Source organism: Salminus brasiliensis, chromosome 11 (assembly GCF_030463535.1).
Source record: "Salminus brasiliensis chromosome 11, fSalBra1.hap2, whole genome shotgun sequence".
Lineage (NCBI taxonomy): Eukaryota > Metazoa > Chordata > Actinopteri > Characiformes > Bryconidae > Salminus > Salminus brasiliensis.
In genome coordinates this window covers 8031517-8050089 of record NC_132888.1, presented here as the reverse complement: position 1 = coordinate 8050089, position 18573 = coordinate 8031517, and the positions used below count along the sequence as shown (strand labels likewise).

Genomic DNA, 18573 nt, shown 5'->3' with positions numbered 1-18573 from the left:
TCTCCACAAGACCGCTAACTGTATCCTGAGGTATCTGGCACCTAGACATTAACAACAGATCCTTTAAGTCCTGCAACTTGTAAGGTGGGGCCTCCACAGACCACATCACACTCCACTGGTTGTTCTTTCTCTGAGCTCTTTTGGTAGGTACTAACCACTGCACACCGGGAACACCCCTCAAGACCTGCCTGATGTATTGGAGATGTTCTGTCCCTTTTCGAAGTTTCTCAGATTCTTATGCTTGCCAATTTGTCCTGCTTTTTGTCCTTTACACAGTTTCATGATGAATGGATCGATAGAAATGCTCCAAAATGACTTGAAATAAACATTTTTACATTGACTTTCATTGAAAGTGAAGTTTTTTCCCTCTCCTCCAAAGTTGCCATTTTGGAGCTACAAGGTTTTTGTGTACCAGCAACCATATACATTTTTCTGTAAGCGAGTCCATTATCAGACCATAAGAACAGTACAGTATCGTCATGAGGGCTAACCGAACCAATCCCGGCCGTTTCATCAAGATGTTAACACTTAATCGAGTAACTGAGGTGAATTATGACATTTACATTTACATTGAAGACATTTAGCTGACGCTCTTATCCAGAACGACATACAAGGGTACTTGTAGTACAGAGGTGAGCCAATGAAAGGTTAGGAGTCTTGCCCAAGGACTCTTATTGGTGTAGCGCAGCATAGTCACCCAGACCGGGAATCGAATCCCAGTCACCCACATGGTGTGGTAGCTCACTAGTAACCACCAACCTTACTTACAGGCTGCATGGGTTCCGTTAATAAATGCAGAGGTGGCTGTAATGTCCCTCTCTTAGGGCTATCTGAGTAACAAGGTGTGTGTATGTGTGTATGTTTTACAGGACGTATGCAGCCGGTAACGTGAGCATGACTCTGTACACCGTAAATGAGCCGTGGCTGTACTCTCTGCTGTGGTGCAGTGGGGTGCAGTCTGTCTCCTCGGAGGCTCCACAGATCCTCAAGAAAGTGCTGTCACCTCTCTGGCTAATGGTGAGAGAATCATCTATTCTGCTGCCACACTCAGCAGACCGGCCTCAGACTGGCCACAATGACCAATTACACTTTTTGGGATTATTTCCTATGTTCCCAATTAAGTATAAACTTGGTAGCTGCGGTTTAAACCCCACATTTTGTCCTTCAAGTCTAGTCTAGTGCTCTCTCAATGGCTTAACTTTAGCTCTCTGAGGTTAGTTTATACATATTTCCAGTAAGACGTACAGGCCTGTTACTATCAACATTAATGAGATGATCTGCATGCTAGGACTTCTTGAATCTCTGTGTTAGAGCACCACCTAGTGTCTAGTCTTTTATAACACTTTCCATGTCTGTTTCAGAGTCCAGATGAGTACTGCCTGATTTGGGTGGCCACTGATCTCCTATCCTTCGCTTTAGTGCTGGGAATTTTCATATTCCAGAAGTAAGCTTGAGTGTTTCTATCTTAAGACTTTACAGTAAACACAAAAGAATGGCTCCATAGGAAAGAGATGCAGGTTATACTGGCTGGGGAGACAGAACTGTGCGTATATACAGTACTGCACTTAGACACATTATTTACTTTAATTATTCAATAATTCTCAGCAATACAACTGTACGTTTTCACTGTAGAAACTCCAGATCCCATCAGAACAGATGCAGGTGAACATAAATCCAGTAAAAATGAGCAAGAGCTTCTCATTCTGAAGAAAGTACTGAGATCTTGTCGGTGAGCTAGTCTGAAGAACAGAGCTTGGTTATTCAAGGTTTCTCCTGGACGCCCCCCAGTCCAGCCAGCACAGCGTGGAGGATGCGTTCAACTCCATCATCATCATCAGCAGCAGCAGCAGCAGCAGCAGCAGCAGCTCACCTGATTTACCATCATTAACCCTGATTTACCATCAAACCAGGTGTTTATATGAGGAGAACTCTAAATAATACTAGACTCCATGAGGAGAACTTTGGAGATGTTCTAATGATGAACACAGTGATGGAGAACCACCACCACCACTTTCTGTAGGAGTGATGTCAGTGTTTATCCTAAAATAGTGTTGTTCTTAGGAAATAAGGAGCTTGTTAATTATCACAGGTGCCTATATACAAGTGCAGAGTTCAAAACAGTAGGTGCCGTTATACTGCAATCTACAAACCTACAGAAAAAGCAAGCATGTAAGTGATTGACTTTTGCTAATAATCTCAGCATATTAGTTTCTGAGGTGCAATTATATGAATTAAACCCTCTTGGCCTTTGATTGGGGCATTCCGTTCACGCCACATGAAGTCTAGCCTGCAATAAACTGGAGATGTTGTTTGGTCTGCCTCCAGAGACGATTACCTTACTGCAGGGTAAATCATGATGACTCTCCTTTTATTATAGGATTCCCAGAACAGGCCTGGGGAATGGATTGGAGGGGGAGGGAATCTACAGTAGCAGCGCTGATTGATTATTTACACTATGTGCTTCAGAATAGTGTGTATTAACTCATTGTGTACTACACTGCTTAAAGCTTTTACAGTTGTTAGGACCTTATCTAAGAGGAGATAAAGAATACATGAGCAGGAGGGACACTGAGAAGGAACAGCTGACTAATGGAGGTGGAGTGGAAAGGAAAGGAAGAGGATGGTTCACATTTCCAGGCTTTGTAGAGTTTGTGAGGTTCTTCTGGTTAGTGCCAGGTTTGCTGCGCTTGCCACAGTGATACCAGCTTCTGCTTCTGAACTGACCTTTCGATTCTCTCCCTCTTTTACTCTGCTGTCTTTTCCACCCTTTGTACTTTTCTTCCTCCCTCTGCCTGATCTGCATGCCCCTCTTCTCTGCTGCATTCTGGCATCTCTCAGCTATCACATGATCAGGTAACTGGGTCACTTCCACTGACCCACGATACTGTGCTAGTGCTCATCTTTAACATTCTCCTGTTCTTCATTTTACACTTATCTGTCTGTACGGTCTGTCCATTGTATCTCTCGGTTGGCCTGTCTGTACGTATAACCAGGTCCATATGTATTTGGACAGTGACTAAATCTTTGTCATTTGGCCTCTTTACGCCACCTCTGTGGATTTGAACAGGAATAGGCCCTCTATTGTTACAGGCTAAAGTAATTGGACAGGTGATTAGCAGTTTCATGGCCGGGTCTGGTCTGTTGCATGGGTGTTTGCTGGCAAATTTAGGAAATTAAAAGGTCTGTGGTTGATTCCAAGTGTTGATTTTGCATTTGCTAGCCATTCATGGGAACTCTTACTAGGCTAAATAAACAAAACAAGGGAGCAGAAACTGTCAGACTGGCCAAATCAACACTGTGGTACATTTTTTAAAAAGGAGGACTATACTGGTGAGCTCCGCAACACCAAAAACTAGTGAAATACTGCCCACTGAAACTAGAAAATAAAAGAAAAATAAATAAATAAATAAATAAATAAACATCTTCACCACATCTAGTCAAGCCAAGAACACTCAAGGAGGTGTTGGTAGCATTGATGAAGTGTTCAACCCGTGTCGCTGTCTAAATACTGTCTAAATTGACTGGACACTTGTCTATCTGGCCATTTTATCTGTCTGTCTTTCAACCCTGTCTATCCATTCTATCTGTCTGTCCGTGTATGTCTGTCTCTTGGTTTATCTCTGTGCCTGTCTAAGTCCATCAATGTCTCTGTGTGACCTTTTCACTGTATTTTCTCACCATTTAGCTACGAAACTTCCAATGTAACCCTCTAGTAACACAGTCATTCTCTCTCTTTCACTATCAGTAATTGGTAATAACCCAGTAACCTTGTACTTAATTATATATATACTCAGCCTTTTAACATCACACCTGCCCTATCAACTAATCACTAAACCTTTGTGTAGTTTATCCTGTGAGCAAAATGTTGCCAATCCACGGAAGGGCCCTACTTGCTTTAAGCCAGTTGTCGTTACGTCCTCTAGAAGGTGGTGTTGAGCCTTTACGGCCTTCAACATGATGACTGGCGTGATTATTCACAGCTTTCTGCTGGCATAGAGAGCTTTTTTTTTTCTTCTTTCTTTTTTTTTTTTTTTTTATTATCTCCGGCTGTAGCTCTTGCCTCAGCTGAGATGTAAATTTCTCACAGTAGAGAGATGGCATGTCTGATTTGAATAGTGGCTGTGGATTAAGCTGAGGAACCTGCACTACAAGGCAGTTATTTATAGCAGTAAGTCACAGCCATGCCTGCCCTCCGCCCTGACTCTCTACTGAAGGACAAATGTGCTAGCAGTGATTTACTGCATTTGTTCATATCAGCAGAACATTTCACTTACATTGAGAGCTTTCCTGGCAAGAATAACAACTGCCAGGAATCATCTGCATGTGCTGTATTGGTGTGAAATTGGTGTGAAACTACTGGGCCGTGATTTGTAATAGTCTAGAATGTGCAGTGGTGGAAAAGCATTGTCTAGAAATGCTCTCTACTGTACAGTACTGTGAGTTTTAGTCGACCCCAGAAACAAGCACAAAGATGTGTGTAAGTATAATCAGATTCTTTTTTTCTCATGCAGTGTACACTATATGTCCAAATGTATGTTTGTGGACACCCCTTCTAATGAATGCATTCAGCTAGACAATGCACCTATTGCTGGTGCAGATGTGCAAATTAACACACACAGCTTGTCTAGTCCCTGTAGAGTAGCACTGGCATTAGAACAGGACTCTCTGGAGCAGATGAGCATGAACCTATTGCCAGGCGTGTGTTATAACACACCCCCAGCACTGAACTGTGGAGCAGTGGAAGATTGTGCTCTCTGGAATGATGGTGCTCCATCATCCAGTACCATTATGATGAGGGGAGGGGGTGGTGATCACCCAACATCCTGACTTCACTAACACTCTTGGTGTTGAATGCAATCAAATCCCCACAACAATGCTCCAAAATCTAGTAGAATGGCTTTCCTGGACAGTAGAGACAGTTAATAGTTCAATGTTTTAATATCCTTGATTTCAGAAGAAACTGCGATTAAGCAGGTGTCCCAATATTTTTGTCCGTATAGCATATAGTGTGTATATATTTGTGTGACGATGAGATTTATATAGCATTTATCATTCTATGTTTAGTGACTAAAGCAGGAAAACTGTGTTTAAAAAGGTCCACTGACTGATTGTGTGTGTGTGTGTGTGTGTGTCACTGTAGGTGGAGGATGAGTGGTATGCATAGCTACAACCCAGAGCAGATCATGCTAAGCGCTGCTGTCAGGAGGTCCAGCCGAGACGTCAACATCATGAAGGAGAAGCTCATCTTCTCTGGTAAGAGTTTGCCAGTGATGCGTTTAGTACTTTTATAAGTATTCAGAGCATGTCAACTCAGCAACCACCAACAAACCCCAGCAAAGCCTAATGATAAGGCCGGGCTGTTTTCACCCATCCACCTTATTTCTATGCTCCATCGGCCTTCCACCAAAGCATTAAGTAAAATAGCAATAAATAAGACCTCTATTGCTGTTATGTTTGAACCTGTGTGAGAGAAATGAAGTATTGCGCATTTAAGTTGCTCAGATGCGGTTTATTTACCACCCTGTTATTTATGTCAGAGAGAGGCCCACAACCACATAGCATAGTCTAGCTTAACCCAGCATAGAGGGGTTAAACATGGGCCCCATCTGGGTTGTACACTGGATATGGGGCCTAGATGGGACCTGTGTGAGATCAAGGTGGGATGTAATGATGGGGTCCATTTGGGAAGCCCAACTGGATCCCAGTAAAAACGTATGCACAACACCCCCCCCCCCCCCCCAAGAAACCCACCTAGCCCATGTTGGCTGAGATAGCTTCAATCGAACATATTTTTTGTATTGTTCCTGAGTCAGTCAGTTCCAGGTCGACTGGGTTAGCTCTTAGCCAGATGCTGTAGAGGGTTCAGTGTGCCGCAGTGCAATCCTCCGGCATGGATAACCCTTAGCAGGTTCCTGCGCAAGTCGACCTGGCGTTAGCTTTTATTCTTTTCAGCTACTTCAGAATCTTTTGTGCTCAGTCTTCCACAGAAAGCTGCAGCACCACTTGGCCTGGTCGGCCATTCTGTTGCCTTTTTAGCCTTTGTAGCCACTCCAGAGGCTTTTGTGCACAGCGAGGCAGTCCTTCAGCATGAACTCCACTGCATATAACGCTACGTAAGACAGGATTTTTACCCGAGGATCGCTGGATCCTTGGAGGAGACATGTCCGTTCTCACCCTCTCAGTGTCAGGAGAATTACATGTGATGGGGGAGAGTACCAGTGAGTGGGTGATCTAAAATTTGGGGGGGGGGGGGGGGGGGGGGGGGGTTTGGGTTGACTTTGTATAGTTAGTGAGAAACTTATAGGTTAGGTCACTCTTTTGGCCAACAGTGATTAATGGCACTTCAATTCCAAACCATGTATTTTGGCCATATTATCGTGAAGGTCACACTCCCCTCCACTCATACTGTGCCATGTCCTCTTAAACTTCTTCCACTATAAACTTCTTCTAACACCCGGATGTTGGTGTTTGCTGGTGTTTGCTGGGTTGCTGTGTTCTGGCCTTTACAATGTGTAGAAGAACATTGTGTTTGTGTGGTTTTGTTCTCCACACAAGTCCCATGCTGGATTGTGTGTTTGCGGGTGTGGATATTGGTCCCATAACGTCTGCATGACTCTCCTGAGTGGTTCTGACATATCCTAAAGGTCAGCCGCAGTAGCAGCTTAACCCTGGGTGTGATCCTTCCACTGTGTCATCTCACCTCACCTCATCTCATCCCATTCCATCCCTCCCTCTCCCTGCCTCTCACTGCCTGCTGCCCTCCATCTCTCCTCCTGTCCATCCACCGCTGGCATCCTCCACCTTCAATCATAGCTCATAAATGGCTCGCGTCTTGATAACCGTGCTAGCTCTGGCTTGTTAATGGTGAGTACATGGAGTATTGGACATTTACTGTACACTGTAGTACAGGGCTTTTCAGTCCAGTTCTCAGAAAGTGCTGTCCAGTACGTTTTTACTTGTTCTGCCAACCAGACGTAGGATATTCAGAGACCTTGGTGTGGGGTTAGTCACTCTCAGTTTGGTATGACAGGAGGATGTAATTTGACTGACATGCACACATGACCAACCAACCTTTAAAAAGGCCCACATGTCTGCCCACACGTCCGTTCCTCAGTCAGATACCATCATACTGGATTTGCTTCAAAGCAGTTGCCGAAAATGTCATAGCAGAGCATGGCTAACAACTTCTAACATGATGTAGACATGAACATGGCTTAGCTGGCATGAAAACCTGTAGCCACACCAGCCCTTTATAAATAAAATGGGCCAAACCCCACCTTGAGGTTAACTTACTATGACCAGCCAATCAGCAAAGACATGTTTGATATCAAAAGTTTGCTTCTGTAGTTTAGAATGGGAGATGCTAGGCTAACACTGCTAACAAACATGCCTAAGTCTTCATTTATTTGCTTTATAATGCAAATTATACAGTTTTAAACTACATTATTGTCCACATAACGCCTCAGTTTATAGCACTATTCTGTTTTCAACCTGTATCTCAATTCACGGGATGATGCCACAGTATGTGCTTAGATAGAAGCAAACTTCAGACAGCACAACTACCAGGCATTTGGGGTAAATAGACCTTTGTTACATTGATTTTTCTTAATCCTTCTGTTGCAAACAAAAACATGGACTGGCTATTGGTTCCTGGGCAGGACTGGACTGAAAACCTCAGCTTTAGCACAATACATGAAACGTAAAGGGGACGTTCTGGAGTTATTACGAAGTTTCTACTATTTTTTTATGTAGTATGTCAGTTTCTTGTGATATAAATTCAGGCCAGGAGTAAGACAAGTTATAATTATAAAGATATATTATTGATTAACTAATTGACATCCATCCCACAGTTAAATCATTATAGTGTTGAAAATATTTTTAAAAGGCTCATACACATGAGAACCTGAATTTAAGGATCAAAAAAGCTTTATTTTTTTTATTTTTTTATTTTTATTTTTTATTTTCTTTATTTGAAAGTTTGATTTATCACTTACCCCAGATTCAATCAATCAGCGAAAATGTTTGATATCTGACATGTTTGATAAGATGTTTGATATCTGTTTGATAGCTTCCTTGGAGATTGGAGATGTTAGGCTAATGATGCTAATGTTGCTAACAAATACTGTATTTAAGATTGCCACCAAATCCTTCTCTGTAAACACATCCTACAATCTTCATTCTTTGCTTAAGAAATATACAGTACATACATGTTTCATATAACAGTCTAGGTCCAGTGTTTATTAGCAATGTTAGCCTAACATCTCCCATTCTAAACGAAAGCAGAATACCAGATGTCTGATGTTAAAAATTGACTTTACTGAGCAACTGCACCTGTAGTCTTTTTTTTATATCGTCTATAAACAAGCCTAAAGTTTTAAATCATTCACTGTTTATTCCATATATACAATCTGATTGTTTGTGTGGTGTTACTACAAACATTATATATACTGTATATCAGCCTATTCGATACACTGTATTTCAGCCTGCGGCAATATACTAGCTCCGCCCAATTCACACTGAAGTTATAAGACGTGTTTCCCAGCCCAGCTTTCCAAAAGCGTCTTGTTAAGATCATCTTAACTGGTAGAGAGAGTGTTCAGTGTAATCCTCGCTCGGCCACTAAGGACCTGTGCCAAGATTATTTTGGGGATACCCAGCCCTGTTTAATTAATAGAGGGATAAAGAGAGGTTAGAAAATGCTTGCGTTAACGTGAATGACAACCGTTTTGGGTACATAAACCCACAGAGCCATATGGCCAAACCCATGCCATACCTGGACCTCAGGATAAAAATATAATGGAAGTAAATTGTAAATATGGAACATTAAAGCAAAATAGACTGGAGATACTGAGCTGAGCTTGATTTCATTCAGTTTGATCCTGTTCAAAATTGGTTTGAAGGAAATAATTCTGGACTTATATATTTATAATTTATTTAACTTAGAATTCTGAAGGTTTAGGTTATAATGGAAGTTACGTTAGATGGTGTGTTTGTATATTTATTCATTTACAGACTTTAGTTCAACCCACTCTGTTCTATGTATCTACAGAGGTAAGCAATGGGATCAACAATGAGGACAATGGGTTTGACTACTACACCAATCAAGGCATTCACTGACTCCATGGAGTTTTCCGCACTGGTTTTCCGTCTGGGTGAAAAGACAATATACAGCTTGGATAAAATGTGACTTGTTTACTTTTGATTTTACTGATTCTTCCTTCACCCAGTTCCATTTTTGGTGTTTTACTGTGAGCTACTGAACTTTATTGTATTTCTTGAGCAATTGCTGAGTATTGCTGGAGGAACAATAGATATTGTAAATGTATATTCTGTATAGAATTTTTTTTTCTTTTCATTTTTATCATTATCTTATTGCTTGTAATGAAGTAGCTAGGTAAATGAAGGAGGAGGAAGCCTCGTGTACTTTACCAAATTTGTGGCCTCTGCCCCCTCCGTGCTCCGGGGGCTGGAACGTCCGTTGTCTGCTTCTGACTGCAAGCATGCCTGTAATAAAAATGGAGCATCTTAATGAACTCCCCTTTCAGTTTAGAGGTAACGTCCTATGACCAGGATCCGAGGAGTATTTGTAGAGAAAACTGTGTTTTTAGGGTTTTACTTGGGCATGATGTTAACAGTACTGCCTTCTGTTAGGGCTGAAGCAACTAACAAAAACTCCAAGTGTGTTTACAGAGTGCCTGCCTTTCTTCTTCTTCTTCTTTGTGTGAACTTTGAGCTATTTACACCATGTGACTATTCAATAGACATTTTCATACGTGCCCTGCTTGTCATTTCCCCCATTTTAAAGAATAAACTGACATTTTTATAATAATATTTTATGCCTTTCAGAAATAAAATGAAAAATTTCAGTCTGCAAATCTAAACTTCAGTGAAACAGAATGCAGGGGGTTTAAGAAGCATGTAGGATGCGGTCTTCTCTTTACTATGTGGGTCCACTGTAAATGAAGGGTTGCCATCAAATGAGTGCCCCATGCTATAGTAAGCGGTTCTACACTGAATGCAGAGGGACTGGAGTTGAGTTTCAGTGCTATGTGCAAAGCTACTTGAACTCCTTTACTGGCCTAGAATCAAAAATGATAAAACACTGTACAGTGATTGTGGAAAAATGTCATGTGCTCATTGTGATTCATTTGCTACAGTATCAGCGGTCTAAACTAAAGGCGTCCTATGGGCCTGATTATTACAACAGAGGTCATAACTCTAGGACCAAAGTAATGGTAGGTTTTATTGACAATAAAAAGCTTTCCGCAACATTGTCACATGAGAGTCTGAGCAAATCGTACTACTTCATGTTTTTATTTCGTATGTGTCAGATGTCAATCAATAAAAATGAAATCTACAACTCTTGTGTTTTTTGGTCGTTGGTTGGTGGATATATTTAAATATAGGATCATTTAGACATTGTATTTTAAGCAAACTTAGGTTGAGTAAATAGTCTTGATGATATAATGAGCCGAAGATTAGATCATATATTCACAAAGGCTCTTTGAAAGGGCTGGGCGATATGGTAAACATACTATATCACGATATTTAAAGACCTTTTTCGGAATACACAATATTTATAACGATTCATGTAATCACAGACCAAATACATCAGTAGCCACAGCTTCTTTAAAACTACTATTCAGATACTCTAAACTAAATACATCTGCTGCACTTTGTCTAATTAAACCAGTCTAATCGCACTGTTTATAATGAAACATGCAGTTGAAACGTGTTGTTTGAGCACTAAGAATGTCCTTGATATGGTTAGAAAAGCAAATTTCCTAAATGTATTACAATACGAGAAAATATCTATACTCTCAGATATGTACTCCATTCTCCAGATGTGGGAAAAATCCTAAAGGAATAGTTTGAAATGGACTTGATTTATCACTTACTTCAGAAAGAGGCAATCAGCGAAGATGTTTGATATCTGACATGTGCTTTCTTAGTCTAAAACTGGAGATGCTAGGCTAACTATCTTTAATGTTGCTAACAAATACTGGATTTAAGATGGCCACCAATCTCCTCTCTGTAAATACATCCTACAATTTTCATTCTTTTGCTTGAGACATATACAGTTCATACAAAACAACTCAGGACACTGTTTGAGTGAGTTGAGAGATATTGCGGACTAAAGTATGAATAAGGTAGGAGAAATAAAGAGATTGGTGATTAAAGTTGAGTGTTTGTTAGCAATGTTAGCCTAACATCTAACAAAAGCAGCACGCCATGGGTTATACCTTGGTTTTACCAAGCCATTGTGAGGCTGATGAAGGAGGAAATTCAGCAACACTTTTACTCTCCTAAGGACTGGTCATCCAGCGATAATCACTCCAAGGACCTGGTGAATATTACTGGAAGTCACAACAACATAACCCCAGGATAACATCTAAGGCCCTACAGGCCTCTCTTAAACTGAGTAATGTCAGTGTTCATGAGTTCACCATCAGGCTAACACAAAAGTGTGTATGACAGGGTAGCAAGGAGGAAGCCACTACTTTTAAAAAAAAAAGTACACTGCTGCCCATCTAACGTTTGCTCAAGACCACATGGATAAGCCAGAAGTCCTAAAGAATAGTCTTAAAGAATATTCTGTAAACAGATTAGAACCCTCCAACCTCCCAACCTCTTCCAAACTGTTAAACATGGGGGTGGCAGTATCATGGTTTGGTGGTGCTATGCTACCTGTACTACCTTGGACACAATGCTTTAGGGATTGTACCAGCAAATTCTACATGTCAGCGTATGTCTTAAAACTGAAGGTTGAGCTGTAAGTGGGTCATGCAACAGGACGATGATTTGTATACATACAGGTAAGTATACAAAGAATTGGTTAAAGCAGGACTTAAAGAAGCAGTACAGCAAGGAAGTTCACCATCGCTACTGCATTGAAACTAGGCCAAAGTTCCTCCAACTTGTTGTGCAGGGCTGATCACCAGTTACTGGAAACACGTAGCTGAAGTCAAAGCTGCTCAAGGGTGTTAAACCCATTACTGAAAGCAAAGGTCTCATATTTTTTAGATGAAGATTTAATCTAGGATAATTTATCTTAAGAAATAAATGTAGAAACTATCATTTTAATATTTAATTGGGTTCTCTTTTCATAATTGAGATTAGATGAGTTCTAATCACATTTCAGGTCATCTTTATGCAGAAATACAAAAAAAAAAGTCAGACTTCATAGCAGTGCTGAATGTATTCCCAAATTGTTCTAGATTTTGACAATCCTGCTGCCCAGCCTCCTTACTAAAAAAACAAAAACAAAAAACTAGTTGTAATTAAGCTGTAAATACTTCAATACTTACAAATAGTAAGAAACAGGTGGTAAGTATTCCAATACAGTACACATTTCTTTAAAAAAAAAACAACTATGATGTTTACACTTAACAGGAAATACTCAAGATGTTGCGTTTATGTAGATGAGAAACATCAAACTGTATTTAACTCAACTATTTTTTTTTTTTACAAATAAGCCTTTGATTATTTGACATTTCCCACATTTTTGGTTCAAATTTTCTTTTCAGGTCTGAAATTCATCTTATCTCTATAGTCGATTGGATCAGTAGTTCATCCTACAAATACCAGCACACACACCCTGTACAGTTGGCAGGTGGAAATATTCCACAAATACAATACATTTCCTATTTTAAGCAACTATCAAAAAAGCCTTATGAGCAAATATTGAAACATTAGTCCGGTATGTCGTTATGTAAATGAACTAAAATACCAGCAGCAACTTTAAAAGGCACAAGCAAAAAAATAAAAGAGAGAGATCATATAAATAAATAAATAGCTATGGAACAATTGGTCACATTTCAAAAAGTTCGTACAGGTTCATCCAGAGCACTTTTAACATAAAGAAAAATGTTACTCTGAGAGGTCAGCTTTCCAAATTTGCCAGACAGAACATGTAGCACTGACCAGTGACAAGGAGTCCTTTTATCCAGTGCTGTAAAAAATGCCCAGAAAGCATGTATGCATTGCAACTTGCCACAGCATATAAGCACACTCCGCAAAGTGATCTGTTTTTTTGTGGAAAATCCTACGGTTTAAACAGTTAAACAGTGGGTTCCTGAAGGCAGATGATGACCATCTCCACAGCCCATCAACAGATACAGGTTGTCATGGTCCAGCCATACTGGTCCAAAAGTACAAATATGTCCAATATCATTGCACAGCTCCCGCTTCCTCAGTCCAATTTGGAAATTTATGACGGCAATGTGATTCACACATTCAACCATCAACTGGTGGGCTGGAAAATGACCAAACCATCTAAAGGGTGGGATACACTGGTATAGAAAACCTGACAGGTTCTACTTTATGCAAGCTTTAATTGCAAACTAAGGAGTACTGTTAGTTTGTAAGCAGAACCATCTTTGTATGCTTACTGAAATTCAGATCATTAAAAATCTCAAAATTAAGAACATCCAGGTGGGACTGGCCTGGATTATCTGACGTTGGTATTTGTTTCTCTATTTAGAATTTAGGAACTTTTAGCTTGAACCGTTACTGTTGAAAATAATAGAATCAATTATACACAATAACTAATTAAAGTGCTTGAAAGGGTTCTTTCACTGACGCCATAGAAAAAACACGTTTGCATCACTTTGCACGTAAAAGCCCCTAAAGCTAAGTAGACCAAAGATGAAACGATACCTCAGCATAGTGATCTTTATCCTAGAACTGCTTGATCTTGACCTATACGTCCTGCTAACCCCACTAGCATCAGCTCTCCACTATATGGACAAAAGTATTGGGACACATGCTCATTTACTGTTTCTTCTGAAATCAAGGGAATTAAAAAAAAAATGTATCCTGCCTTTGTTAGAGTAACTGTCTCTACTGTCCCGAGACAAAGCACAGCTGTGTTCATCCTGAAAAGTACTGGATGGAGCACCATCATTTTAGAGCATGCAGTTCCATTGTTATTCCCCTTTATACCCCTCTAGCCCACGCCTAGTATTAGGCATGGTGCCAATAGGTTCATGTTTATCTGCTTCAGAAAGTCCTGTTGTATTGGTGGTTCCTCTCTACAGGGACTAGACATCATTAGCCACCATCACCAGTTTACACTGTTACCACCTACTGGATATACTTTGGACTAAAGTAGCAAACACAGCTTTTATAATAATTAATTAAAAAATTGCTAATGTTGGGCCTCATCCATCAATATCCTCCTAAGAATGTCTGAAAATTAGCTCTTCAGTAAAGTCCTAATAAAAAGTCTAATGCAGACTTGTTTTCAGCTTCACTCTTAAAATGACTCTTACTGTCCTCGTAAACTGAACTAATCCCCAAACAGGAAAACATGCCAGAATCTGTGTGAAAACTGCATAAGTGAGTTTTATGAAAGTAGTAAATTAGGCCCAATGTTTTTACGGGTGGTTTTGGAAACACCCCCCACAATTCAAAGCCTATTAAACTGCTGTTTGGGACTCAAATCAGGAATGTAATAATTATTAGAACTCAGTCTGCTTAAAGTACCTTAATGTTGCATCCTAATCATTTTTAACACCTGTTACTACATACTGCCTCATGTTTCTGCGTTTATTACAAATTATGAGGACGCAAAGCAAAGAAACAGTTAAAAAATATATATATATCAGTCAGTTGCTTGGCCTGTAGTCTGGGCACAAGTACGTGACCCATGATCCACACATGATACAGTAACAACTACAACCCAACTTTGTCCTCAGCTGAAGTTCGTTTTCCGCAGATTCCTATTTGGAATCTCAATGGCGCTGACCTGCAGCGGCCAGGACCCACCCATGATACCCGCCTGGAGAGCCACTCCAGTCACCACGGCTAGGTCAGGGTCCACAGACGTATTCGGCTCCTTGCCAAAGTACTGACTGATAATCTGCCGAATGCGAGGGATCCTCGTGGAGCCTCCCACCAGAACGATCTCGTCGACCTCGGCCTTATCTAAACGTCCCTCTACCAGAACAGTCTCGATGGGAGCCAGAATCTTCTGGAAGAGATCTGCATTGAGGTCTTCGAAGAGCTTGCGGGTGAGCTCCTCCTGGAATGTAACTCGCTCCTCCTGCGGACCCTCAGCTCCTGTGGTCTGCAGACGGAGAGGCACTTTGAGGGAGGCGCTGGGCTCCACCGTCAGTCTGAGCTTGGCTGCCTCTATGGCCTGTCGGAGTCGATGAACGTCCTCCTTTAAGGTGGGAGGCACTCCGTACTGCTGGCGCACTCGCTCGCTGGCGTACTGGAACAACCGCTGGCTGAAGTCCTGGCCGCCTAGCTTGTTATTCCCTGTGGGGACGAGGACAGAGAGTTCAGATTGTGTGGCTGAAAACATCTACTAGAGGTTGTAGTAGTGAGACACTTGTCAGAAGATGTTAGGATAATGAGAAATGATGAGCTCATCTGCATCTAGGATGAATGCAAATTGTGTAAGAGGGTTCTTGTACAAGGAAATTTATGTTTAAAGGGTTTTAATGCTGTAAGATGAACACAATGCAAAGTACAGACATGCAAAGTCACCTTAATATTTTGCTGTTCTGCACTAAATACAAAATATCGGTTAGACAAATCGGCCATACACCATATGGACAAAAGTATTGGGACACCTGCTTATTCAAAAGCATTATCCACTGTCCAGGTGTCCAGGAAAGGCTTTCTACTAGATTTTCAAACACTGCCATCATATTTTATAGAGGCTTTTTAATTCTTACCTGCCATGGCCCTGGTAAGGAACATGCCACCCTGCTTGTTGAGCAAAGACACATCCAGCGTCCCTCCTCCTAAGTCTACCACAAGTACGTTAAACACATCCACCTTATGGAGCCCATAGGCCATTGCTGCTGCTGTGGGCTCATTAATGACCCTTAAGATGTCCAATCCTGACAGAAGAGAAGACAAGAGACAGAGAAGTTGCTGTTACATCACATCAGTAACAGGTATTTGCACTGATCATGACTCCACACTTCACACTATGCACCAATTTTAGATTGTAAAGTCCTGAAAACTTTTAAAATTTAATTTAGTGCTGCGTTACTGCTGCTGCTGGAAAATCCCTGATGTTGCACCAAGTAAGAAAGTAGCCCTAGAGGAATTAACATCTAATCAATTGTTTTAACTATCACAAATTGATGCCTCTGATGCAGCTGAGATTTTAGATTAAGCAAGTGGCTTTTTGGCAGACTGACCAGCCAGGTTGGCAGCTCTTATCGTGTAGTTTCTCTGCCTCTCATCAAACTCTGCTGGCACAGATATGACCGCTTTCTCGATGGGAACTCCCAGATGCTTCTCTGCCATCTTTCTCATTTTCAACAGGAGGCGAGAGCCGATGAACTCTGGGCTCACTGTGAAAGTGCCGTTTGTAGAGACCACAAACTCTGCACTGCCGTTGTTGAGGGTTACCTGTAATGAAAGGTAAGTGCAATAAATGAAGCCAATGCAAATTCTCTACATGTACTCAATAAGAAGAAAAGGAAAAGGTCTTGAGATGTTTTAGAAAAAAGGACAAAAACAAAAAATATACCTTGAATGGGTAACGTGCGCTCTCTTGGTCCAAAGTGTTCTGGTCAAAAATCTTTCCTATAAACCTCTTGGCATCATATATTGTGTTTTGTGGATTGATGTCCGATAACTCCTGCCCTTCATGTCCAGAATATATGCCAGTATCAGTAAAGGACACCACACTTGGGATGCTTTTCCGTCCCTTCTCATCTGCAATGACCTCCACCTCTCCTGTTCCTGGCTGGAATGCTCCCACTGAGCAAAACGTGGTCCCGAGATCTAACCCAATCACCCTGGGTTTAGGAGGAGGCAGGTACTGTTGTCCAAGATAGCCAGCCAAGAATAAAGCAAGGATAACCGAGCCTGCACAGAGTAACACCAGCAGAGAAAGAGAAGCACAGTGAAATGACAGGTGATCATTTTAGCTTGATAAGGTGAGATTGCACAGCGTCACTTATTTTCTATATGGGTGTATATTTTGTGTTTCTATGTACAGTCAAATCAAAATATTAGGATACCCCATAAAAACTTTATTTTTATTATTGCTTTGTACATATTTAATCATGTGGACATTTGCTCTTCATTTAATACATTTAATATTGAGGGATGGGGGTAATATAACTAAACACATACAATTGACCAAATGCTTTTTAAAGCCTTTGTAAAGTGTAATTAAACAGAAATGCTATTTTATTAATAAATGTATTATTAAATGCCAGATTTATTACTTCTTAAAACCCTAAAATGTCAAAAAATCTGAATCAGGAGCAGAACATCAGCTGCAGATGATCAGAACATGGTTCGAGCAGATTCTGGAGGAGTCTGGAGTCTTATTTAAACCTCAGACGCTTAGTCTGGTCTGCTCTTGGTTAAAGTTGAAGTGAGTGGTGAAGAAGATCACCATGACCAGATCCAGAGAGCTCTCTGAGGCCTTCAGAAAGAAGGTTGCAGCTGTAGAGGAGTCTGGTAAGTGATTATCCTAAAAAAGATTCATGCCACGTCTTTATGTCGTCTTTATATATTGACTCAATATTGTTCTTTATATATCACTTTATTATATCACCTCTCTATATGTTCATTTCATATTTATTTCTATTGTGTATACTATATATTTTCTAATCATACTGTTTCATGTAATTGATGTGATGTAAAACCCAAGAAATCACAGACATGATGTGCAGATAGACGGATGGCAGATGGAGCCTCTAAAGTATCAAAGTAGAAAATTAATATTTCGAGCATTTAAACGTTCCCTTACTTTAATACATCCTTTCCTCAGCTTAATAAAACCATCACTACTATATGATTTTTAGTGATTTATTAAAACAAGGGAACTGATTCAATCTCTAAGCTAAATATAAGGTCCTACCTTAATAATGTCAGCTACCTTAGGAGCTCTGTAGCCAGATTAGGACCAAGTAATGTAAAAAGGACAGCTGAAAAGTGGCAGATGTGTATAGAGATGTGGAAAATGTGGCAGATTTAGACAGTGGGGCTGATTCACACATTAATAACCAAGCAATGCAGCAGTAGCTAGTATCAGCTCCCATATGGTGGCAGTTGGCTAGATAAGTGTGTTAGGATGCCTATCCTGACCTAAAGTGAGAGTTATTTAAACAGGACATTGGACATTACTGAACATCTGGATCTTCAACGTCCAGCAGCTGGAATCAGGCGAGCTGGCTGAACGCATTCAGAGCAACGTAGCCACCAGGAAATGAGCAAGAACCGCTAAACTACCACGCTGTTCACTGTGAATTCGCTCAAATAGTTAAAACACTCACCGATTATAGACATTTCTCCTGCCATTTCTTCAGCCTGCTGAGACAAATACCGTTAACTCAAGTGTTGTCATTCAGTAACTACGACTGAACACCGGCAAGCGGGCATTTCTGTGTACATGTACACGTCCCTCTAACGGGAGAAGGCGGAGCTTATGGGGGATGTAGTCTTTTTCAAGAGCAGCACTGTTCTATCAATAGGGCGAGCTGCATTTGATAAACTACATTTCCCACAATGCTGTGTGTCACGGGCTTTCCCAGCGCTGTTTCGCCGAAGCAACGCCCCCAGCGTGATGACGTCTGTTTCCGAATCTGCGAC

The 18573-nt window shown here is 40.9% G+C and overlaps 2 protein-coding genes across 4 annotated transcripts in view; one reads left to right on the top strand and one right to left on the bottom strand.

The window, feature by feature from the left end:
- gdpd5b (glycerophosphodiester phosphodiesterase domain containing 5b) overlaps positions 1 to 10341 on the top strand; it is an 81283-nt gene extending 70942 nt beyond the window's left edge. Inside the window, exons 13-18 of one of the 3 annotated variants that reach the window (XR_011980607.1) lie at positions 870 to 1017; positions 1362 to 1444; positions 2839 to 2853; positions 5141 to 5253; positions 6645 to 6864; positions 9050 to 9133. Coding sequence is in view for 2 of the 3 variants with exons in the window: in XM_072691566.1 (XP_072547667.1) it covers positions 870 to 1017; positions 1362 to 1444; positions 2839 to 2853; positions 5141 to 5253; positions 9050 to 9117 (427 nt within the window). In the remaining variant the exon portion in view is untranslated. Of the gene's footprint in view, positions 1 to 869; positions 1018 to 1361; positions 1445 to 2838; positions 2854 to 5140; positions 5254 to 6644; positions 6865 to 9049 lie in introns of all 3 variants that reach the window. The other 2 variants (XM_072691566.1, XM_072691567.1) reach the window with 2 other exon arrangements.
- Positions 10342 to 12075: 1734 nt separating this feature from the next.
- hspa13 (heat shock protein 70 family, member 13) lies at positions 12076 to 18385 on the bottom strand. The gene is made up of 5 exons (XM_072691568.1): positions 18258 to 18385; positions 16496 to 16836; positions 16161 to 16374; positions 15687 to 15854; positions 12076 to 15264 (listed from the first exon to the last, which is right to left on the bottom strand). Exons 1-5 carry the CDS (start codon positions 18280 to 18282, stop codon positions 14696 to 14698), a joined length of 1317 nt encoding a protein of 438 aa, XP_072547669.1. The 5' UTR covers positions 18283 to 18385; the 3' UTR covers positions 12076 to 14695.
- Positions 18386 to 18573: the final 188 nt, after the last annotated feature.

Bases quoted from the DNA above. Each gene is read 5' to 3' on its own strand.
- hspa13 (XM_072691568.1), bottom strand. From the start codon at position 18,282: ATGGCAGGAGAAATGTCTATAATCG. The intron at 15,855-16,160 runs GTCAGTCTGCCA...CTCTTCTGTCAG, and splicing joins AAGAGCTGCCAACCTGGCTG to GATTGGACATCTTAAGGGTC. The intron at 15,265-15,686 runs GTAAGAATTAAA...TCGTCCCCACAG, and splicing joins CCTTACCAGGGCCATGGCAG to GGAATAACAAGCTAGGCGGC.